Here is a 24944-nt window from a genome sequence, read left to right as displayed (position 1 = left end):
CCAACCCTTAGGTAGGCGGAGAAAGCAGAACAGGATGCTGGGAAAAAGAAGCTGAGTCAAAGAGTCGCCATGATTCTCCCGCTCCAGACAGACGCAGGTTAAGATCCTCCCTGGTAAGCCAGCTCGTGAGCTACACAGAATATTAGAAATGGGTTAGAACAATATGTAAGAGCAAGATAATAAGAAGCTGGCACTAGCTGGGCCAGGCAGTGTTTGAAAGAATACAGTTTCCGTGTAATTATTTCTGGGCATAAGCTAGCCATGCGGGCGGCCGGGTGCCGGGGACGCAGCCCTGCCGCTCCTAATTCAACACAGATGAGAAGATTAAGGTCCAGAAAAGTGCAAAAAAAAAAAAAATCTTTCAAAGACACAAAGAGGCTATGAAAACTCAGAATCCAGAGCAGAGAGCTTTCAGGGTCAGGGGCTTCATGTTTTATCTCTTCAACACTAAAGGTTCTGAGAAGCCCTGCTTGTAGAATTTGTCCAGCTGTGTCCATCGAGAAATCCTAAGTCTATTTGACCACGGTAGCCTCCTCTTAAAACCCAGTAGTGCTTTGGGGTACAAGTCAGAGAGACACTGTTTCCACCATGTGTGCTTTTAGGGGACATGCCACATGTCTCAGAGTGACCCCATGGAAAGAACCAGGCTTTAGTGCCTGGCATCCTTCAGCCACGGCCTTTGTCCCTGGAGGAGCTGGAGAAATCTCATTTTCCATCTGTGTGTGTCTCATCTGTAAAATGTGCCTTCTTTGGAAAGAAACTGAGGAAGAGGACATTGACTTCCATAAGATCCCGTGCACACATGTGCCTGCCCACCTGCGCACACACACAGACCTGTGAACTAGTAAACACACACGCTCACACTGTACCTTTCTTACTAAATTTCTGGGACAGTTAAATGAAACACACTCCTGTTTTTTTCCCGAGTTCCCTCGCCCGTTTTCTTTCAGACAGAGGTTGAAACTGCTTGGCTCTCTCTCCACCATGACTTTAAGATTCTATTTATTTAATTTTAAAGATTTATTTATTTTCATTTTATGGGTTGTTGAGAGATATTTGATTACATTTTATAAAAATATGTCACTGTGATTGGTTTAATAAAAAAAAAAAACTAAATGGCCAATAGCTAGGCAGGATTTTGGGGGCAGAGAGAATGCTGGGAAGAAGAAAGTGGAGTCACAAGCCAGATGGAGAGGGAGCGAGACATGCAGGGGACAGGTAAATGCCACGAGTAATGTAGCAACGTGTAGGCGGAGATAAATGGACTAACTTAAGTCATAAGAGCCAGTTAGGAACAAGCCTAAGCTATTGGCTGAGCTTTCATAATTAATAAGAAGTTCCCGTGTTGGTTATTTGGGAGCTGGCAGGTGGGATAGAAAAACCCACCTACCATGACTGTTTGCCCGAATGTATGTATGTGCACCACATGTGTGCCCAGTGACTGTGGAAGCCATAAAAGGGTGACAGATCCTCTGGGACTAAATGTACAGACAATTGTGAGCTGCCATGTGGGTGCTGGGAACCAAACCCAGGTCCTCTGCAGGAGCAGCCAGTGCCCTTGACCACTGAGCCACTTCTCCAGCCCTGATCTTTGAATTTTTCATGTGTATCTGTTGCTGTTGCTGCCTTGAGAGAAGGGCTTGCTAGGTAGCACAGGTGGGCCTTGAACCTGCTATGTAGTTTGTTTTGACCCTGAACTGGTTGATGGTTATTCTGTCTCAGCCTCCTGAGTGTTGGGATTATAGATGTGTGCTACCATGCCTGGATCTTAAATTCTTTTTCATAGTTTTCCCTTTATCTTTAAGTACAGAATTTGATGGATTTTCGAGGCTATCACAGTCAAATCCACTGATTTACCTTGCATGGTTGTCATTTAGCAATTCAGCTCATTTATGAAATGTTCTATATTTCAGCTCCTAGACTGTCACTTCCAATATTGCAGATTTTTTTTGTTATGTGTATAATGTGCCTCTAGGTCTCTAAGGACATCCATATTCATTTCACTCTATAGTCTTTGTATTTATTCTTCTGTCTCAATGACTGCCTCTATGTGCGTCATGTCTTTATTTGGCTAAGCTTAAACTGTATTGTTTTCAGACAGGGAGCCCAGTCCAGACTTACTTGGCACCCACTATGCAGCCTAGGCTAACCCTGAATTCATGACAATCCTTCTGCCTTAGCCTCCCAAATATTGCACTTGCAGGCATGACTTTAAAGACTTTTCATGTGGTTTTCCTTGGGTGTTGGTGGCTCCTGGATACATGCTGAGTCCAGATGGTTCAAAATGCAAATCAAACAACTTTGAGATGCTGTCTTACACCTGTCAGAATGTGAAGATCAAAAACACAAGTCACTGATCATGCTGGAGAGGACGTGGAGCAAGGTGAACACTCCTCCATTGCTGGTGGGAGTGCAAACTTGTACAGCCATTTTGGAAATCAATATGGCAGTTTATTGGAAAACTGGGAATCAATCTACCTCAAGACCCAGCTATACAGTTCCTAGGCATATACACAAAGGACCCAAAGATGTTTTACCAGGCCACAAGTACACTTGCTCAACTATGCTCACCGAAGTTTTACTCATAAGACCCAGAAACTGGAAACAACCTAGATGCCCCTCAACCAAAGAATGGATAAAGACAATCTTGTACATTTACACAATGGAGTATTAATTAGCTGTTAAAAACAACGGCATCATGAAATTTGCAGGCAAATGGGAGGAACTTGAAGAAATCATCCTGAGTGAGGTGACCCAGACCCAGAAAGACAAAGATGGTGTATGTTCACTTAAAGTGGATATTAGCAGTAAAAGATAGTCATGCTGTGGTCCACAGACCCAGAGAGGCTAAGTCACAATGAGGGGCTAAGGGGGGATGGGAGGATCTCCCTAGGAAGAGCTAATAGAACAGACTTTGCAGGTGGACTGGGTTGGGTGGGGGTGGAAACAGGAGAGATCAAGGGGGAAGGAAGGAGAAGATACTGGGAGACATGACTATAATTGGAGGGCATTTCGAGGGCAAGATGGAAATCTGTGTAATGGCAATTTCATGGAATCTACAGGAGTAACGCTAGCAAGGACTCCTAGTAACGGGAGACACGGAGCCTGAACAGGTCATCTTCTGTAACCAGGCAAGGCCTCAAGTGGAGGGACTGGGGCACCAACCCAGCCACAGAACCTTCGACCTACAGCTTGCCCTGCCTGCAGAGTGTTCAGGGACCAGAGCCTAGCAGAATTGTCACCAAAGAGACCAGAGAGACTTCATCCAGCAACTGATGGGAGCAGATGCAGAGTCCCACAGCTTAACTTTGGGCAGAGCTCAGGGAGTCCTGTGGAGGAGGGAGAGCAAGAATGGGAGCAACCAGAGGGGCCGGGGACACCACGAGAACATGGCTTACGGAATCCTTGGCTGGGACTCATGGGGCTTGGAGAGATCAGGGAGCCTGTAGGAGTCTGACCTAGATCCTCCTCATATATGTTATGGCAGAGTAGCTTGGTGTTCTTGTGGCGCTCCTAACAGTGGGAGCAGGAAGAGTCTCTGACTCTGTTGCCTGCTTACAGGACCTTCTCCCTCCTACTGGGATGCCTCTTACAGCCTTGATGTGATGGTCTGTGCCTGGTATTATTGTAGCATATTATGCCATGTTTGGTTGGTGTTCCCAGGAAGCCTGATCTTTTCTGAGGGACACAGAAGGGGATAGATCTGGGGGAGAGGGGAGGTAAGAGTGGGGAGACTGGGGAAGAGGCGGGGAGGGGAATCTGCAGTTGGGATGAAATATATGAGAGAAGAATCGAAAAAAAAAAAAGAGAGAGAGAGAGAGAGATGCCCCATGGCCCTGAGCTAGCGGAGGGTGTAGGGGCAGGGTAGATGGGTAGTGTGTACTGGGTGCCCAAGACTTGGCTTCTAGGACCTACAGAGATGGAGGCAGGAGGCCTCCCACCCACAGGCTGACCTTCTGAATCTCTGTACTTTCTTCTGTCTGTTGTCACATGCCCACGTTTGAAGGCTGCAGCTTTCTCTGGGCACCTTAGTTCTGGGTGTCCTCTTCCCCATCCAGTGTGACCCTATGATCATGTCACTATGTGGATCTTCTTTGTCAGTCAGACCACAGGGTGGGGTGGGCACCACCTCCTCACTCACTCCATCTAGTTGTTCAGTCTGCCTTTCCTAGGAGCTGGGAGTTGCTCCTGGCATTTCCTCCATTCTTCCCCAGCTCCTTCAGCTATTCCATGCCCCTTCTTTGGGTGGGTGAGCTATATGTCCTCAGTAACTGACTCACTGGGCTATGTGTGCATGCGTGTGTGTGTGTGTGTGTGTGTGGCCCAAGGAGAGCAGATTTGACTCCACAGGGCCCTGTTGTCCAGTTTGCCCATCTGTGGCACTGATATACCAAACAATGGTCCTGGCTGAGGTTTGAACTCAGAGTTCAGTGGGAAGAGAGACCAAGACCTGGAACCTGGAATCCCAAACACACATCCCCTGGCTAAGCCATAGACCTGATCCATAAATTGTTGTTTCCCTGAGTCACAGAAAAAAAAAAAAAAAAAAACCTGGAATTCTCAGTGGAACAATCAACTAAAAGGGGAAGAAATAGTAAAACCTCTAAGGAGAACCCAAAGGAAAGCCTTTAAAGTCTTCTGGATTAGAATAGAATCTAATTGCCACCATGGCCACATCCCTCCTGAGCTTAGAGGACATTCACATTGCGTGCCAGCCCTAGGCCTGCTCATGCAATCTGGTGTTGGCTTTGGGAAATCCCAGTTAACCCTTCGGTGCCTGGCTGCCTGGGTTCCGAGAATATGTCCTTTCTCACCAGAGCAGCTGAATCGGGAGTCACTGGTTGAGCTTGCTTAGTCAAAGGAGCTTATTAGACTCTAAATCAAGCTACAGAGAGAGGGGACTGATGTCACCAAAGGGTGAGCCCTAACCATTCCCTCCCGGACACTGACTTCTTACATATCAACCTCACCCTTCCTCCATGGAGTCTTCTACTCCATGTCTGGAGCTTGGGCAGACATCACCCTGCCTGCATGTCACACCCTCTTCTCCCAGACTGGGCCGACTGTTGTTTAAAAGTTTAAGATGGAGAGGAAAGGCCTGGAGAAGTGGCTCAGTGGTTAAGAGCACTTGCTGAGCTCTGGAGGACCTGAGTTCGGTTCCCAGCACATTCATGGTGGCTCACAACTGTCTGTAACTCCAGTTCTGGGGGGTAGAGCGCCCTCTTCTGGCCTTTGCACGCACTGCAATGCAGATGGTACACAGACATACATAGAATAAAAATAAAAGTCTAGGAAGAGACCTCATGGTCTCAGATGTCTGCCATGGGCAGTGGGAATTTCTGCCACGATGGACAGCCCTTCCCAGGGACTGGTGGTCATTGCAGTGTGCGATCCTCCCTGTTGGCCTCAGCTAGGCCTGGTCCCTTGACAGTGAAGATTTCACACCTCCCAGATGCTCTGCAGGAGGCACAAGAGACTCTTCCACGGCACCTCCTGCATTACCCTACTGTCTGGACAAGGAAACAGAGCTCAGGATGGAGCTATAGATGACCCTGGTTACCCTGCATCAGGGGCAGGGTTAGGACACCATGCTATCCCCAGACCTTTATCCTACACGCAGATGGGGACAGCCCTTGGGAGGCACTGGAGGGCATCACTCACCAGGAGAGTGGCGGAACATACAGCCATGATGTCAAATTTCGCTTCTCCCCCACTCCCCACCCCCAGTTGTGGCAGGCGTGGTCACTGGCGGCGGCCTGCCTCAGTGCCTATCCCGCACAGGTTTCTCTTGTCGCCTAAGGTGCCCCGTGTTTTGTCCCCACCTACAGCTATCTAAAGTGCCCTGGAAGCAGCAGCTAGAATTTCCTGTCGCTGGCTCCTCCTTGGCCCTGGAGCTCTGTTACACTCAGCTCTCCTCCTGGCTTCAGCAGAGCAGAGGGACAACATCAGAACCCACCAGCTCCCAGGCCCTTCCCCAGTGCGGCCACGGTCGGGACCGGGGCTGTAGCAGTGGGGCGGGGCTGTAGCAGTGGGGCGGGGCTGTAGCAGTGGGGCGGGGCTGTAGCAGTGGGGCGGTGAGAGCCTGCGGGGAAGATGGGAGAGCACCAGGGTGGGGAAGAAGGCCCTGAGTTGGCATTTTCAGACTTGCGCTCGGAGACAATTAGAAGCTGAATTATTAAAGCCGCTCAGGGGAAGAAGCTGTTTTTAAGAAAGCATGAGTAAGCAGGGCTCTCTCACAGCTGCGCACAGGATCGAAGGCGATCAATTGCCATAATGGCTGTAAATATTTACTCGGCGAAATGTGTGAGCCACTCGCATACTCTACACAGGGGTCTGTATCCCACCAGCTGTCAAACTTACCAGAGAGACGCAGTTCCAGGCCCTCCCCGCTTGCCACCTTCTTGGCAGCCGGAGCAGAGCTGTGTAAGACCTGTGATGAGGGTCCCCGAGACACAAGCTCCTTAAGGACTCAGGTGTGGGGTCAGGTGCAGCTTTTCTGGAGTAACCTGATTACAGCTGGACAGATGGATGGGTGGGTGGGTGCGTGGATGGATGGATACTGTTAATCTCCCTTGGTCATAGTCCTCGCCTATAGAATGGGCTGGCGATGCCCACCTTAGTACTTATGAATAAGCCTCTGGTGCAGTAATGTAAGCCACGCTGGCCCTGCCAGCCCACAGATGGAGACAGACACCTGGCACTCTGCTCTTACCCCAGGCCTTGGGCTTAATTAAAACAGAATCTACTTACATCCCCGGAGGTAGAGGGGCTCTCTCACTAGAGTCCCCTAGGCATGAGACCCATGGTGGTGTTGTCTCTGCGGCTGAGGCTCAGCCTTGACTCAGGAGCTGTGGAGTTTACAGGATGCCTAGTGTGAGCAGACCCAGTTTTCATGGTCAGCTCAACACAGCTCAGTCACCAGACAAGAGGGAGCTTCAACTGAAGGTTTGTTTTGCTCAGAGAGGCTTGTAGCCACGTCTGAGAGACACTGTCTTCACTAATGATTGAGGTGGGAGGCCCCACCCACTGACTGCACCATCCCTGGGCAGGTGGCCTGGCTGTGCCTGAGAAAGCTAGCAATCACATCGGTGTTCCTCCGCAGTTCTTGCTTGAGTTCCTGTCCTGACTTCCCTCCTTGATAGATTATGACCCGGAAGTGTAAGCCAGATAAACTCTTTCCTGGAGGAAAGCTGCTCAGAATGCTTTATCTCGGCAACAGGAGAAGCTAACTCGGAGGAGTGCCGAGTACCCTGGCTGACTGCTACTTCTTAATCCCCACAACAGCGGGGAGTTGGCTCCGTTGCCACTCTCCATCCTAAAGATGAGGAAACAGAGGCTGAGGGATGAAGGGACCTGCTACAGGTCACCAGGGCACAGTTCTAGGCCTCTCTAACCCATTCTGGGAACCTTGGGCTAACCCCAGAACCATTCCTGCCCTCCAACCCTCCTCTGAGGTTCCCTTTTCCATCCTCTCAGAGCTAGCCCTTCTCTATCCCATAGCCTGAGGGTTCATCTAAAGACAGGGCAGAAAGACCTCCATTTATGCTTGTAAGGTTCCTCCCCCATGACAGCCGCTGACCCCTGGCACTAAGGGGCCCATACAGCCAGGTTGCTCCTGTGTTGGGCAGCAGATCTCCAAGGACCCTTCCATCATGGGCCATCAATGCTGCCACAACAGCACCTGGTCCCCAACACACAGGTCATAGGCATGCTTCTCATCACACCTGCGAGAGTGATGAGCGTGCGCACACACACACAGAGTACTAAGTCTGCTCACTATGCCTTCCAGCCTCCCCATAGACTCTCCTCAACCAGTTTCCTTGCGAGATCTGTGTTTAGAAATAGCTCAGCCATCCAATGTGCATCCATACCCACCCCCCACCCTCCAAGTGCTAAGATGGAGCCCGTAGCTTTTTACCTGCACCAAGACCGAGAGAGCCGTGTAAAGAGCCAGAAATAGAGACAAACAGATGGATGGATGAACTGACAGACGGGTGGGTGTGTATCTGGAAGGATGGATGGACGGACAGATGGATGAGCGAATGGACGGGTCAACAATTTCCTCTCTAAGCCTTATGCTCACTAAGGTGGTAGGAGTGGAGGCTGGTGGTATGGGTGTCAGCACCACAATCCGTTTGACCCCGGAGCAAGAACTCAGTTCACTCTCCTTCCCTTCCCACCTTGGCCACACCTCTTTCCAGCCAGGAGAGGTGCTGAGGAGCCAGGCATCTCCCTACGCTCTAGGTTAACCCCTCCGCATTGGGGGCAGAAGACAATGACTTCTCGAATCCCTAACTTGCCCCTTGGCCTGAGATCACCCTATGCGCTCAGAGAGACCTCGGTTGCTATTGGCCGGTGTCCCGTTCCTGCTAATTCATCCTGTCGTTGGGCCTTTCTTGAAAGTTAGAGGCTATGGGGCAGGTTCGTGGGCGTTTGTCCCTGCTGACTCTGCCAGTGTAGCTGCTGCTACTGCCATCTTCTGCCCATCCTGGCTGAGTTCCAGCGGATCCCTGCCTCTGCTCACTGCTTAGGCCTGGGTCCTTGCTCTAACCGTGGTGTGTGTGTGTGTGTGTGTGTGTGTGTGTGTGTGTGTGTGTGTTTGTTTTGCAGAGCCATTTGCTGACCATGAGGTAAAGGGCTGTGACTGTCCCCAGCCTAGCCACGCCTGTGCTCTTCAGAGATCTGGTTTGTCTTCAGCAGCACCTGGCCAGGAGGCGCCTCTTATCTTGCCCCAGCTGTTGCCTATCACTAAGCCAGTTCCTGGAGAGCTTTCTTCAACCTCCCAGACCAGGCTCAAGCATCTTGAGCTGTAGTCTCTGGGCTTTGAGTACCCCCATCACGTTCTTCCACGCTGCAAAAGCCCAGAAGAGTAAGTATCTCTTTTGTTTCTGATCTGAAGTCATAAAATGTATTGTTTTTGAACCCAGTATGTGCTGCACGCCTTTAATCCCAGTACTGGGAGGCAGAGGCAAGAGCATCTCTGTGAGTTCGAGGCCAGCCTGGTCTCTATAGGGAATTCTAGGACAGGCATGGAAACTTAATAGAGAGATACTGCCTCAAAAAAAAAAATTAAGATCAAAATAAAACCCCAGTTATTCACTGTCTTCCACATCATTTTCAAAGAGAGCAAGAGCTAAGCCTTGGGAAGGGAATGCATTTAGTTCGTTGCTGAAGGACAGTTTTGTTCCTCTCCCTGCATTTCCCTTACACAAAGGGTACAGGGCTGGAGGCTGGAGGACAGGAGCCTTGGACTGAGCATCCAGGGAATCATCTGGAAATGTAGATGCCCTGAACCTCTCAGTTCCATTCCCTCCCTGTTACAATGGAATGAGGAGCACCATAAAAGCAGGCCAATGAAGGCAACACCCTAGGACGCACCCACCCACTGAAGCCTCTGGTGTCGCAGGATGAGGGCCTTGTCATTCCCAGGAACACAGAGTCCTAGCCATTAGAACAGAGATTTCTTGGATAGCTAGGGGTGGGGGGGTGGCCAACTGGAGGAGGCACTTGGTCTGTTCTTGGCTCAGCTCAGGGAATCGGGATGCATCCTGAAAGAGGGCTAGAAGCCCAGAAATGCCCGATCCTGTGCCTCTAATCCTCTAAGGTGTGAAGTAGATGTGTCAGAAGAAATTAACAGCCTGTGTAAAACCTGCCCTGAAAGGTTAAAACCGCCGGCTGCCTCGGCCTCTGCTGCCCTCTGGTGTGCATATGGAGGAATGGCAGTCCCAAATCCCCAAAACCTTCCACCCTGGCCACTTCCGTACAGGCCAGGGAGGAGTTGGGCTGGGAAAGTGGTGACGATGTTAGGACCCAGGAGCCCAACACACCTCTGTAGAGGATCCCTGCCCACCTCATCAGTCGGTGCTCCAGCAGGCTCTTCCCATTCTTCCCATTTATCTGGACATATAGAGGAGGGAGGCAGAGTGGGCAGAGCCTGGAACAAGAAGGATCCTGGATGGCTGGAGCTTTATCGGCCTGAAAAATCCCACTTCTCTCTGAAGAAAGATGGCTGCACTGTCCATGGTGGGCTTTAGTGGGCTCCACCTCACTAGAAAGAGCCTGGAAGAGAGTTCTAGCAGGGTCACAGAACAATGATGGAACATGGGACCTTCCAGAACTCAGACATCAGCAGCCAGCGACTACCAAGAGGTGTGAGATGAGAGAGGAGAGGGTCTGGAAGCTACAACATGCCCAGCTCCCCACCCCACAGGCCTTGTGTCTGCGCAAGTGGAATGGGGAGAAATCCCAACAGGTTGACTTTGGAAACTTACCCTCCATATTCTCGGTCACAGACAGGGAACTAACTTGACTGACACACAGAAAGGAAAAAAACCTCAGCTCAGGGCCACAAAGTCAGGTTCTGTTAGTGCCTGCCCAGCTGCTGCTGTGATCCCTTACAGATGCTGGCGGGATCCCAAAGAGCCACGCTATTGTGTCCACGTGAAGGGTGAGTATTGTGTCCACGTGAAGGGTGAGTATTGTGTCCACATGAAGAAGGGTGGGTAAACCGAGGGACTTACTCAATGTCCAGCATCAGAACAGAGCAGAGCCAAGCCAGGAGCCGCCCAGCAACAAGATAAAGGCAGAGAGCCACCCTCAGAGCCACTCCTTCCACACACATCCGACACAACCATCTCAATGACCTCATCCTTACACCCATCTCACCCCTCAGAGGAAGAAACTGATGCGGTGAGAGCTAAAGCTTGGCTGAGCAGATGGGGCTTTGTTTGCAAACTGTGGAAATAGATGCTAAGCTGGTCTGCCAGAGCAGCTCCCGGCCTGCCTACAGCAGCACCTGACTTGCCAGGGAGAGCCGAGTGATGTGGAGACCGGTACACAAAGGTGCAGATCTGAGAAGCTCCTCTTTTCCCTGACAGAGAAGATGCCCTTGTGGATGGCCCCTCACGACCTCTGGTCTTCTGTTTCCCATCATGTGTGTATAACTGAGCCGTCTTGCTTGTGTCCTGTTCATCCCAAGCCCTCCTGCTTCCCTGGGTTTCTTTCTGATTTGAACCAAGCTTTGCCACTCAGCTGGCATCCTCATTTAGGAGGTCAGCGGAACCGGGGTATGTTCTTGTGTCTGTTTGTCAGAGAATATTTTTAGTACATCACAATAATAGCTGGATAACTCAAGCCATATGGACTTTGTGACAGGGTAGGGACGGTCTCTGCTGCTTTAGCTGACAGCCTTTCCTGGCCTCTGCTCTGCACCCACCTCGAGGGGTTCTAGGGTGGGGGGGCTTTTCACAGTGTTATTCTCTCACTGTCGGGGCTCTTTGTGTCTTACCCTTTGTAAATCGGGAGTTTCCAAAGGACAACACCAGAGGTAGGACTCTATGGGTCACACTAAGGGACTGGGGAAGCAGCATTGCTCCGGGACAGCCTTACAATCTACAAGAGTTATCTTGGGACACGATGGACGGTTTTCTCCCCACCTTCAGTGACCTGAGTAGGTCCCTGGAATTTGGGATGTGAGACCAGGGTAAGGGGTCTGACCCAACACCTGTAGCAGGGTCAAGGCAATGAATGTGGCTACTCTGGCTGCCCTGGGTGTGACCTGTATTCCTGTCACCAGTCTGGAGCCTGAGGGCTTGTTCTATAGAACCCTTGTGTACCTGGGAGAAGAAAGTCAGGATCCATTTTCTGACCTGGAAAAGGGGCAGCTCAGCACCTGGGAGGCAGGACTGCAGGGCACCACAGTTGCCTGTAGAGACAGATGGATGACATTGGCCTGGCCTTGGGTCCCAGGTGAAGTTCCTTCCGCACTTGCTAACTCCTGCACAGAAATTATCCACAAGGTAAGGAAGGACCATGTCAGCCAGTAAGCAGAAAGGGTCAAAGGTGACAGTGACCCAGGATTCCTTCAGCTGGCTCCTTGCCTTGATACCTAAAAGCATAGCAGGCTGTAATCAAAGCCAGACTGTCCTAAGGGCCTCAGCCCGGCTCCAGAGAGCCCCTTCAAGGCCTAGGATTCCACAACTATCTGCCAGAGCAGGTGGCTTGGGTGGGGCTCAGGGGCTGCTCTTGCTCTCCCCTTGCCTGCTCTGAGCAAGGCAACCTCCCTAATATTACCATCCTGACAGGAGTGAGGGCGTTCTAAAGACTTCTGTGCCCCTCCCTTGGGTTGTCAGACTGTTGGCACAGTGGCTCCCAAGTAACTGAAATTTCTCCAGGAATCCTGTGCTAAGAGAAGGAACAGGCTGAAGACTGGTGGTATGTAAAGGAGGAGCTTGCCTTCCAGAAGAGAGTCCACACACCTGTGACGATCCGTCATGCCACCTTCTCGGTGAGACTGGCCCTGGGACTGGATGGGTCAAGGATGGGCCAGACCACAAATTGACTAGGACTGCTTAGTTATGAAAACATCCAGTCTTCTAGTTCAACCTAAGCCTCACACCAGAACCTTCCCAATGTGACCACATTGAATTAAACTCATTTTAAAAATATTTCACTATTATTTGTCTCATTGAGCGGTACACTGAGGATAGGTGGATGGGCCTAGGGTTGTCGGGACCTCAGGCTCTGAGCCTAATAACTCCAGTGATATTTCTGGCTGAATCTTCTTCTAATCAGGTATAAGTCATTGCACTCGTACTAAAAAAAAAAAAAAAAAAAAAAAGAGGGAAGGACAGACAGACAGACTTCTAGAGGAGCGAACAAGAGAGCACCCAGGAGCCTTATGGTGTATTATACAGGGGAAATATACACCAGCACCAATTAACAGGCCATGGATGCTTGTTTATTGGCAAGGAAGCCGATCACCCCCTTCTCCTCTGGAGCAGGCGCTATTATATGTGTTCTGAACACACACACACACACACACACACACACACCCCACACACTATATGTATGTCAGATGATGGGCCAGCCAAGTGTAGTCAGGAAAGAGCTGGAAGTCCCCAGATAGCAGGAGCAATGAGGTGCTGAAGCGGGGTCATGGCCAGTGTCCTGTTAGCTTCCATTGCATTCCTCAGTCCTGGTCCCGGTCCCTGGAGTCTCTTCTGGAACTAGTCTACTCTTGCCATCTTTAATTCCACCCTCCCCTCGAAGACCTTCTGGAGAGGAAAGTCACCATGTGACAAGACATCAAAAGATGCCCTTTCTTCCGACAAACTAGAAGGGTGGGTAACCCTGGGCTCCTGGGTCCCCTCCCAGCCCCCTGAGCTGCCTACACTGGCACAGACTCTGACCTCCCTCTGGACAGCTTGGTGGTAGCAGATGCCTGTCTTTTCAGTTCCTCATTCCTCTGGCATTTTAAGTCATTATTAAATATCTAAGCCATCCATAGTTTTGGAGATGGGCGAATCTACTGGAATTTCCTGTCTTTGTCCTTAACATGTTCTTGGTGGGTTGGTGGGAACGGCTCTACAGGTAAAGGCACTTGCCGCTTGAGTCCGGCTCCCTGAGTTCTATCCCTGGGACCCATGCGAAGGTGCAAGGGGGGATCTGGCTCCACAGAGCTGTCCTCTGATCCTTCAGCACACACCGCAAGCCTGTGTGTGCACACGCAACAACAATAAAAGGCTATTTGTTAACCCGACAGCTCCTGGCTGGGCCTGGCTCTTAGGTGGTGCCCCAGGCCGGGCAGAAGAGAAGCCTGGAGACAGGCTCCACCCCGGAGAGTGAGGTCAACTGTTAACATGTCACCCCTCTGGGTCTCTGACATCTCCCTGGAGCAGAAGGCTGCTTCATGTGTCAGATGCCCGCGAGGGCTCTGTTTGATGGATTTAATAATAAGTCTCTTTGGGGAACCATGTGACAACTTTAGCTTAGGTCCTTTTCTTCCAATACAGCATAGGACAAAAGAGCCCAGGAGGTCTGAAGCTCTCAACACTATTTCTCAGTTCCCCATCTGCAGGATTCCCTCCCCTTCTGGGTCTGCAAGTGCCCACTGCCCGTCAGCAGGCCCTGCCAAGCCTGGATGAGAGGCAGAGGAAACAGCATAGAAGTGGCCTACTCTAAAACCTCCCCCAGCCCCAGGCCGGATCTAGGGCATAGGGCCGGATCCCCTTGCCTCCTGCCCATCCTTCCAGATGAGTGGGCTTCTGAGGAGCTGAAGAAGGCTGCCATTGATAGATACATTCTATACACAGTCTCTCACACACTGGCTCCCTTTCTTTCCCTCTCTCTCCTCTGCACGACAGGTCCAGATTGTCTCTGACAGAAGAGGAGTCCTCAGGGAAGGAGGGAGTTTACTTGTGCAAGGTGGGGCGGGCTCTCCAGAGCAGTTAGGCAGGCGTGGGTCTATACCTACTATGAAGATATGAATTGTCCCTGGCCAGCCCATCTCTCTCCAAACTTATGAGTCTGAAAGCCTTGGCTTGGCCCTCTGAGGGGAAGGGGCCCTTATGTGGATGTCCAAATCTCAAAGACAAATCCTCCTCCCAAGTCCCTAGTACCATTATCCCTGCCTCCCAGAGGAGGGGCCCCAGTCCCCAGCCCCAAATGGCGTCTTCCAGCACTTGGTACCCCTGACCCAGCAAGGCAGCCCTCACCTCGAGCCAGGTTCCCGGAGATGAAGCGGAAGAAGAAGCTGATGATGTCACCCAGGTGCTTCTTACAGCCATGCTGACATTCCTGCAGCCTCGGGGAGCAGCCCTCACCGCACCCTGACATGGTGCTGCCCAGGTCCTGTTTCTCTGCTTGCCTTTCCCAACCCGAGACTCAGCACCCTTCTTTTGTGAGGATGCCCTCCTCCGCTTCTAGCTTTTTTTTTTCTCTTTCAATCTTTCAACGTCTCTCTTGGTCTTAGCCTCTCTCTTGGCCTCTCTTGCCAGTGCCTGCTCTTGGGAGAACGTCAAAGATGAGCAGCCTTTCAGCCCTTGCCCAGGAGATGCTCTGTCTCCCTGAGTCTGCGCGGTACCTGCGCTTATCCCCTCAGCCTCCAGGACCCAGGACCTCACTGGTGCCCAAATGGAAGTGTCAGCCGGCGCAGAAGTCCTGGGTGGGGGTGGGCATTGCTCTGGCACCTTGGGAGGAGGTGGCATCCAGTGTGACTTGCAGCTCAGGGTGTGAACCTCACAGGCCCAGGGTTTCTCTGCAGCCTGCTCCCACCCCACCCAGGTCTTTGGCCTCCCCTTTACACCTGGCTTCTATACATCCATCCCGTGTGTCTGAGAGGAAGCAAATGGGGAGAGGAAGTGGTCTCTCTGATGAGGACGGGGCAAGCAAGAGCACGGCTGGAGCAGGAATTTCTTGCCTCCCTTTACTGAGCACCTAGTAAATGCCAGAGCTTGTAGATGTCCTCTGGCTACCAAGGAGGCACCCAGTCATCAAAATGACCCCGTGAGCTCTCTGTGATCAAGAGCAACAATCCTGTGGGCCTTCCCTCAGCTTTTACTTACAGACATCAGGATCTGTCAGAGGGACGAATACGCCCAGAAAGAAACTGCTATTCTAGGGCTGACTGTGTAGTGCAGTCAGGATAACACTTGGCTGGCATGCATGAGGCCCTGGGTTCAATCCCCAGCATGGGGGGGGGGGATAGACTATCCAAGGGGCTTAGAAGTTCAAGGTCATCCCTGGCTATGCAGCAAGTTTGAGGCCAACACAGAATAGCTGAGAGCCTATCTTAAAGCAGAACAGAAAAACAAAACAAACAAACAAACAAACAAAAAAAAACCAGTGTCATTCCTCCACGATCCCTGCAGTCTACACGGCTTAGTTCTGGCCAACGAACGTAAACAGTCTTCTAGGACTTCTAGAAAGTCTTCTAGAACTTTCTGTGCCCGTGTTGCCTTGCTGACACAGCAGCAGCACTTTCTCCCTCCATGTGCCTCTTTCTTCCCGTTGCCTGGAACGGTGCGGTAAGGGCCGGGGCTGAAGCTCCCACTCTGCCGCTAAGCAGGACAGGGCTGAAGAACCAAGCTTGCAAGCTTCTGTTCCTTCCTAACTCAAATGGAGCTGCTGTTACGTATGGATGCAGGCGAGTCAGACTGCTTCCGCGAAGGTAGGTGAACTGTTGTGTGCTGCACACAACCAGGCCAAAACCCAAGTGTGGTATTTGGTGACACTTGCTGTGTACCTGGTCATGGATGCTGCGCTGAGCTGTTTACTGAGCACACACAGAGACGGTACAGCAGGCCCAGCAGGCAGTTCTAGCCCTGGGTGTCTTGAGCCAGCGTATTCAGTAACTGTGAATGTTAATGTCTTTGAGGAAAGTTGTAACACCCCCAGGGTCCACGCAGGTCCCAACAGGAGAATGGCATGCACTCAATTTTCCAGAAAAACATGTTTCTTTGGCAAGAATTTCTTTCCTCTGAATACAGGTAGTTGCTGACTACCGCAACCGGGCTGTTGTAGAGATGATGGAAGACAGAGCTAGGGGGCCATGAGCTAATCCCAGGAACTAGGCATCTACCTCTAGCCCCAGGCCTCATGGACCCTGTGTGCTTCTATCACCACGTGTACTGGGTTGGGTGAGGTCCAAGCCAGGGCAGAATGTGCTAGGGCTGGGGTGGACAGGGAGGCAGGCAGCTCAGCCCCTGGTTGCTTTGTCTTCCCTCTCAACCATGCTCTCAGTGGAGTCTCTTAGACTGTTTAAGGAGGGAAATCCCATGTGATTGACGGGCAGAGTGTCAGGAAAGGTGACACCCAGCAGTGAAGCCCCTCAGGGCAAGGGCAGTGGAAAGGGACGTCTTTCCAGTCTTCGTGGTGGGGAGAAAGCTGTGCACAGCTGCTTTGTACGCTGCCTGGAAGGAAAGGTGGCCAGAGAGACTGTTTCCCATTGATCATGGCCTGTGGTTAACCATGGGTCAGGGGTCAGGGAGGTGGAAGGGCCATGGTCGGAGAGGGACCCATTTGGGGAATGAATCCTTTCTAAATGCTCTTGAGAGGGTGCCAGGGCTTGGCAGGTGCCTGGCAGCCTAGGAGCCAGGTGGCCTCTCCTCTCCGCTGCAGCACCTGCCCATAAACAAAGTACCACTTATCCCACTGGACTTACATTACTCAGCATTCAAGAGAAGAGCCTCCTCTTCCCCGCTGCCCTGGCTGCGCTGGTGTCATGTGCCAAGTTAACCAGCAGGTGGCAGCCGAGCTCAGCTGCAGCTAGCGATTGTAGCCAAGGACCACTGGAGCCTGGCTGCAGACCCCTCAGCGCTTCCGTTACAGCACTTACTACACACAGATACATCACTGTCATTGACCAAGGGTTTTGTTTCTTGTTCTGCCATCCTCTCCCCACTGCTGGCACAGCTGGCATAGTAGAGGTGCCAGCTAACGACCAGAAATGTTTAGAAGCAGTTACAAGATTTAGACCCGGTGGTACACAGGACATGGTACTAAACACGAGCGACCTCTCTGTCCAGAAGGTGGCCCAGGAACCAGGTGAAGCCAGGAGGTGGTCCTTCAGTCACGCTATCCCCTTAGTGCTTCCTCTGTCTTCCTGCTTTGGGTTCCAGGGGAGAGAGTTTAGATTCTGAAGGAAGATACCCTTGGGGCTGTTGCCTCAGAGGCTGAGATGGTACCTGGCTCCTCTGGGCTCCTCTTCTCAGAGAGGATGGGCCAGGTAAACAGAGTAGCAAGAGGACAGTGTCTCAGCTCAGCAGCTTCTTCTGGGAATCCTAATACCACTCATCGACGGGGATCACTCCCACGGCAGGACCACAGACGGTGTAGTCTTCTGAGGAGTGAAGTCTTGGTTTGCTCGATTGAGAACTCGGGAACTCAGGAGTGGATCAAAGATGTTCTCTCTGCTCAAGCACTGGGAGTACATCTGTCCTCTCTTGAGTCTGAACTGATCCTGTGACTTGCATGGCCGATGAGCCTGTGGGCCTACACTTCAGGGGAGGGGGAGGGGCAGGAGCACATCCTCAGTTCCATGAATGGCTATGCTGTACGGCACAGAAACAAGCGCTACTCAGCATGGGTGGCATTTCCCACGGTGGCAGCCGGACCTGAGCCTTATCCTGTACTGGTTCCCTGCTCCTTTAGAGTTGCTGTGACCTTCCCCGGACTCGGGGGGGGGGGGGGGGGGGGGGGGGGGGGGGTGTGTAAGTGTCTCAAGACATCTTTGGACCCTTTCACTCAGTCGCCAGGACCCCAGGCCATTCTGGGAAGGAGTTCATTCTAAGTCAGGTCATTGAAGAAACCCAAATCTCCCAGGCCACCCGGGGAGGCAGACTTGAGAAGCAGGTCTGTCCAGTTGGTGGCATCAGCTGAAACCATGCCTGGGAAGGCATTCTGCCAGGAAGGGCCACCCACAGAGCAGGCCGGAGTCACAGTTCTGGCACACCACACCGAGGAGATGTCCCCAGGGTCCTGGGCTGAGAATAGGTGCTTTTGGGTGGGAAGGTCAAGCTTCCTGCTCTACCCCACCCTCTGGGCCCATGCATCTTAGAGACCCCTTGGGTAGTGCCTCTCAGGGCACAGCCACAACCGGACCAGCCCCTGCACCACCACTTGGGTGGCCCTGAGTCCTGCCCCATTCTGTATTTAGGTCCCAGCTCTCTCAAGTCTCAGGGGCACTGTGCTGGGCCTTGACCTCTGCTCCCAGCCATCCCGGATACCTGTTTTTCTGAGCCTACTGCTGAATGGAAAATAACCAGCAGCAAGGGCAGCGGCGTCTGGGTCGCTGGGCCGCCACAGGCATGCAGTACTCAGGATACCGTGGCAGGCCTCCCTGGACATGTGACAAAGATGCCCTGAATGCGGCTTATTGTTCTATGCACCCGGACTAGAGAAGCCGACTCATCGACCAGAGCATGGCATTTCACATGTGCAGAAAACCTCCCGTGTGTCGTACCGGTGGTGTCCTCCCTAAGGGATTCAGATGGATGTTTAGGCTGAGTAACTGAGGCTGAAGAACTCATCCAAGGGAGTCAGGATGTATGGGGGCTCCACACCTCAGTCTGTGGTGTCCCTGCCCCAATTGCTGGAGAACCCGACGAGCCTTTGTCTCTTTTAGTGCCTGTGAACTCTTAAGTAAAATAAAGCAAGAGGCAGATGGCAGCGCCAGCTTCATACGGCTTGCTTCCCGTCAGTTGTATCTCCTCTCGGTGCCTGGCAACTTCCGATAAACATGTCTGTCCATGCAAACACAGACCGGGCTGCACTGGTCCACGCTAGCCTGGCTCTACCCTCTACTGTGTACCTCTTAAAGGAGTAATTGGGAAAAGGCCCTGCCCTTTAAGAAGCTACCCAGAATGGCCCTCCCTTGGTGTGGCCGATGCCATCCTGTGGTGATCGTGACACACCCTGTTTGTTTTCTAACTCTCCACCATTGCCAGCTCAGGTGTGCAGCCCCATCCAGAACCACTGCCTGGTAGATAGGGCCTGTGGGTCAGAGTGGGCATCGTGAGGAAAAACAGAGGGCTTCAGCAAGCCCATGATGCTAGCTGTCACTCAGGGTGACAGGTGCCAAGGGGCACTCTGAGTTTGAAGGGGGACAGAAAGTGAGCCATTGAGGGTAGAGCTGAGTCCCTTGGACACACTCAGAGGCCACACAGGGATGCCAACAGCTCCTTTTGCTCTTGGTGCCCACCACGGTGCACAATGGGAAATATTTCACCCCAGTGCAGATCACACATCACCGTGAGGGTAGGACTAAATATGTTCTGCTGCCCGCAGGATCACAAAACAGCTGGGGGGGAGGGGGCATGAAGTCTCCCCACACGTTCTAGCACGTCTGTGGGAAAGGCTCAGAGACAATGTCAGCTACGAGCGGCAGAGCAGCCCGCCAAAGCCAGGCTTTCTGTGGAATGGAATAGAGCAACGAGCAACTTGGGGTGGGCTTTGCAGATAAAGACGGGGGTCCCCGGATGCCGCAGCCTTGTCTCCTCACGCGCATGCATGCACAGGCCACTGTGCCTGTCACCTCTCTTCTGCTCATGATCACCCTCCCACCTGGGACACCAGGAACACTCCCTGTGCCACTGTCCAACAACAGACCGAGTCTCCCTGGAACTCACACAGCAAGAAAGCTGATTCGTTTAAGAAAACAGGTAAAGCAGGTCTCCTGGCCGAGCACACACCTTGTCCTGGTGATAAACTCTCATACATGCCTCTGCCATTGAAAACATGAGTGTTGTCAACACCATCTCCGCACCATGAACGCCCCAGAACCCCAGCCTCCGTCTCTAGGTGCATCGGGCAAGAAGCAGGAGCACCTAGATTAAGGTGTTTTCTGCCTTCGCTCTGTGGGTGGGTCTTTTCTATGGAGAACTTAGAAAGGATGTGTGGCATGTTCAAGGCAGCGCCACAGGGGAGTGCTGGGTGAGGCAGAGCCCGGCTTCCCAGCCTCCAGCCTGCCTCGATATCCCTGTCCCACCTGTGTGTGACCCCACTCCTCTGTCCCCGTGGGTCACAGTCCTGCACCACACTCATGCACTAGAGCTCAGTTCTGTGTGGCACAAGGCATCTGTGGGAGGAGGATATGAACAAAGAGAGACGCAATTTCTCAGCAGAGGTGGAGGAAATATGGTCCAGAGAAGTGGCCTCTGTGGCCTCGGGACAGACAGGGCTCAGAGTGATCTATACCCTCGCTCTCTGGACCCAGTCACTCTTGTCCTACCTGAGCCTTGCGGGGCAGCACTGGACAGGATCCACTTGATCAAGCAGCAGCGCATCAGGGCCTGGCGGGTGAACCTTGGCCTCTGCCACTTGAGGCCTTCCTTTCTGTTCAGCGGTCCGCGCCCAGGGTCTCCTAGGAGGCTGCCATCTGACGCCTTCATTGCTTCCTGCTGCGAGGGAATAGACATAGGGGACGTTAAAACGGGCTCACGGAGGGAACTTCCAGAAGGTCCTGTAGGCCACTCTGATATCCTGAGTGAGGCCAGTCCTAACCATCTCTGGAGGGGGGGGGGGGGGGGAGAGCGAGCGAGAGAGCGCCCTCTGCTGCCCTGCCATCCCTCCATGCTTTTCTTTCTATTCTACACTCAGGCTCTGTCATAGGGTGGGTCCCTAGAAGAAGGTTCCAGAGAAGTGAGCCCAGACTTGTTCAACTGAAGCTGGCCCCTCCACAAGCCAGGCTGCCAGAGCTAAAGGATTTTTTCAAGAACTGACTGAGGCCTGGAGAAGAGAGAGGCGTCACACAGGGGACACGGTGAGGTAGGGGCCTTGCTTGGCCTGAGTTCTCACCTGGAAGTGAGCTGAGGGGAGATGAAGTCTGTGTGAACACCTGGGCAGAACCCCCACCAAACTTGATGACCTATCATGCCCGTGGCTGTGTGGCCAGTCAGTTAGGGGGAGCTGGGGGTTAAGAGACAGTAAATCAGAAAAGGTCAGCCTGGAGCCACTGTGGAGGATTCAGAGCACAGGGATTTGTTTGCCTATAGCAATCCTGCCCTTCAGTCCCGGCTATCAAATTGTCTGCCATCATCAGTCTTTAGGGGTGGCAGGGTAGCTCCTGGTTGGGCAGGTGGCAGTCAGTCACGATGGCTCCTCTGGGTATCGGTTTGCTTTGTCTATGCCCAGTCTCGCACTAGCAGAGCCACGGGACAGGTATGGTCCTGGCTCACAGTCATCAATCATTACCCATCACACCTGAAGGAATAGCCCTTCACTCCTCCCCCTTCCCAAGGCTCACTTGCAGTCAGGAGCATTGCTGTGGAGGGAGGGGGGTTGCCAGTGATGGGGACGGAGGCGTCTCCCTGTACGGATGGTGTTTACACACTTGCATGTTCAAACCCATGTACACGTACTCACACATGCGTCCACAGACCTACACACAGGCACATGCTCACACACACCATGCCCTGGCTGGATCTGAGGCGCCTTCTACATTATTAAACACCTCATTCAGGAGAGAAATGGCCTCGATGAATAAAATCTGTGTGTTGGTCAAGGAGGGGGGGCAGGGTCAGCCGGGCAGCTGTTTCATTATGGCATGAATTCACTGCTGAAGACTCTGCTTGTGGGGAGGGGAGGAGAAACCAGGAGCATCAAGCCCCACCCCCACTGACCCCTACTCCCACCTCAAGAGCTGGCATGGCAGATTTTTGTCTCAAATCCTAGATGGGTGTGGTGGACCCTGTGATTTCTCCTACAGTGCCCGTTGGTCTGAGCTCAAGTCACCTTGTTGTCACAGCCCGGCGAGGTGGGCCACACCACACTTTAACAGCCAAGAAAACTAACCCATGAGGAGTCTGGGGACACACCACTCTGTAACATGGCATTGGGACTCCAAAGTTTGGGTAATGTTGGCCACAGGCTTCCAAAGTTCATGTTCATGGGACTAGGTCCCTAGAGAGATTTCAGAAGGTGGGGGTTGGGGCCTCCCCAAGCTCCCTAACCAGATCGATGGTCTCCAAAAGCAACTGTTATTGAATGCCCTGGGATAGTGGGTCCCGGTGCCAGTTTTCTCCCTGGTAGAGAGTCAGAGTGAAGTCTGGACACCTGAACTGGCTCCTCTATGTGTATGGGTTGCCAGAAATCTCTCTTTGAGCCTCTCTGGACAAGGGTTGTGACAGAAATCTGGGAAAAGAAGGGCAGAGGGAAGGGAGGCAGCCTGTCCATATCCGCCCCCTGAGAGGCATCAAGCCTATGGCCGGGGCCAGCACACTGTGACGGAGGCAGGAGCAGGGAGGTGTGAGCACGGGTCATCTTCATGAATATTTGACACTTGTCTGTCTGGGAGAGGGTCTGATTGAGCTGCCAAGGGATGTTAAATAGCTCTTCTGACACCCTCTTCTTGTCTCCTAGGCTCAAAGGCATGGAGGGGAGGGAGGAGACCCCACTGCCCCCTTATGGTTTCTGTGAGGGGAGGTGACAGAGTGAGGGCTGCTGGGTCAGTGAGGACAGTGGAACCGAAATTAAACATCCCTTTGCCCCTGCTTGGAGTCCCTGAAGGCTGCCTGTCACTTGGCAAATCAAACCATGTCATGTGCCTGCCCTCAGCTCACTGCTCCTCACAGACGGCCTCTCTCCACAGCACTGCCTGGGTATCTGCTGCTCCCTGCCCTGGACACTTGTCTGCTGGATGCTCAAGGCCACGCTCAGGTGTCAGACCCCTGGAGCATTGTTCTAACTAGGTCACTCCCATGTGCCTCCATCTCAGTCTCTGTTGCTGCACCTCCTTGCTGCAACAGAATATATATGGAATATGGAATATATATAGAAAATAGCTTATTATTCTGCTGTCTCAGGTCCCTCCAGAAGGGCAGCTCTGAGACTCGTGTGTGTGTATGTATGTATGTGTGTGTGTGTGTGTGCGCGCGCACACTTCTATGTGTACCTGTGTAAACTGCTCTTTCTGTCACAGAGCCTGGTATCTGACAGCCTCTTACTTCATAAACTTCACAGTAAAAGGACAATCTATCCAGAAGAAACATGCACAGACGTGTCACCAGCAGGCACAGAGATGGCACATGAGCACCTGAGAAAATGCCATCTTCTGCCACCAGGGAAATGCACATTGAAAACCACCAGGAGAGCCAGCAACATGGCTCGGTGGCTAAAGCACCTACAGCACAAGGCTGATGACCCAAGTTCGATTCCCACAACCCACACCAAGGTGGAAGGAGAGGACAGACTCCACAGAATTTTCCTCCGACACCAATCTACACACACACACGCATACACACACACGGGAATGTGCACGCTCAAAAATAAACACATTTAAAAAAATCATCATGAGAAACACTTCATGCCTGAAATTAAAAAAAAATAGCAAAAACAGTAAATGCAATGCAGACCTGGGTCACAGCTGCCTGGCCACTGGGGACACAGAGTGCTTCAGCAACTCTGGAGGAAAGGTTGGAGGTCCTCAGAATGGAACAAACAGCTCACACGTAGCCTGGCAATTGCATGCTTGGGTGTTTGTCCCAGGTGGTTGAAGATTTATGTTCAAACAAACCCTTATAATTGAATATTCATGGTAGTTTTATTCATAAGAACCCCAAATTGGAAACAGCCAGATGTCCCTCAGTAGAGGAATGATGAAACCAAGGTGGTACAGCTGTCCCAGAAAGTCCAAACCATGAGGAGAGAGGAGCTGGACACCCATCACAACTGGGATGAAGACTCAGAATGAAGCGGAATGAAAAAGCCAGTCCTGAAAGGTCACCTGCCACGTGAATCTGTTTACACAGCATTTTGAAATGACAGCATGTTAGCAAGGGAGGGCAGATTAAAAGGCCAAGGATTGGATGGGGGGAAGGGCAGAGGGAGGAGAAAGTGTGGTTACCGAAGGGTAAACCAGAAGGACCTCTGGGGACAGAGCTACCTCGTTATATGTGTTGTGTGCTGATGGTAGTGACGGATGCACCACCTGCAGGTGATAATGTTCTAACAGCCACACACATACTGGGGCAGCTTGAATGACACTGGTGGCTGCATCGGTGTCTCTAGCATGGGTGGGATATTGTACCAGCTGGGTTTTTTTTTTTTCTTTTTTTTAAATAGAATCTTACTATTTAGACCTGGCTAGCCCAAAATTCACAGATTCACCTGCTTCTACCTCTTGAGTGCTGGGATTAAAGGCCTGCACTGTACATCCCGCTTGTACTAGTTGTTTGTTTGCTTGTTTGAGTCAGGTTGCCATATATCCCAGGCCGGCAAAGTGGCCGTGGGGTCTGTCTATGTTCTTTTTCACCATACTTAATTCAGTAAAAGTCTCCTTTGGAGCTGATGAGACGGCTTAGTGAGTGGAAGCACCTGGGGACTTGGTAAAGAAAAGAACTGACTTTTTTTTTTCTTCTTTTTCTTTTCTCTTTTTAAAAATTTTTTACGTTTTGGTTTTTCGAGACAGGGTTTCTCTGTGGCTTTGGTTCCTGTCCTGGAACTAGCTCTTGTAGACCAGGCTGGCCTCGAACTCACAGAGATCTGCCTGTCTCCTGAAAATGATCCTCTGATCTGTATCCCTGTGCATGTGGGATGATGGAGTGGAGAGGCTAATGCCAGATGCTTAGGATGTGCTGAGGTGTGGGCCGGGATGCAGGTGTCAGAAGCAGAAGCCTGTTCCCATGGAGACAGAGGCCTCTGTCTATCCTGACGGTGGTCCATCTAGG

General features: G+C 52.0%; 1 protein-coding gene across 1 annotated transcript in view; it reads right to left on the bottom strand.

The window, feature by feature from the left end:
- Kcnip3 (potassium voltage-gated channel interacting protein 3) overlaps window positions 1–24944 on the bottom strand; it is a 72871-nt gene that overhangs the window by 42413 nt on the left and 5514 nt on the right. Inside the window, exon 2 of the mRNA XM_050134407.1 lies at window positions 20510–20678. Within this exon, the coding sequence (XP_049990364.1) occupies window positions 20510–20678 (169 nt within the window). The remainder of the gene's footprint in view (window positions 1–20509; window positions 20679–24944) is intronic.

Source organism: Alexandromys fortis, unplaced genomic scaffold (genome assembly GCF_014885135.2).
Source record: "Alexandromys fortis isolate MF-2015 unplaced genomic scaffold, M_Fortis_MF-2015_v1.1 scaffold_6, whole genome shotgun sequence".
NCBI lineage: Eukaryota > Metazoa > Chordata > Mammalia > Rodentia > Cricetidae > Alexandromys > Alexandromys fortis.
The sequence above is the reverse complement of the archived record's forward strand: the minus strand, read 5'-3'. Positions and strand labels throughout refer to the sequence as shown.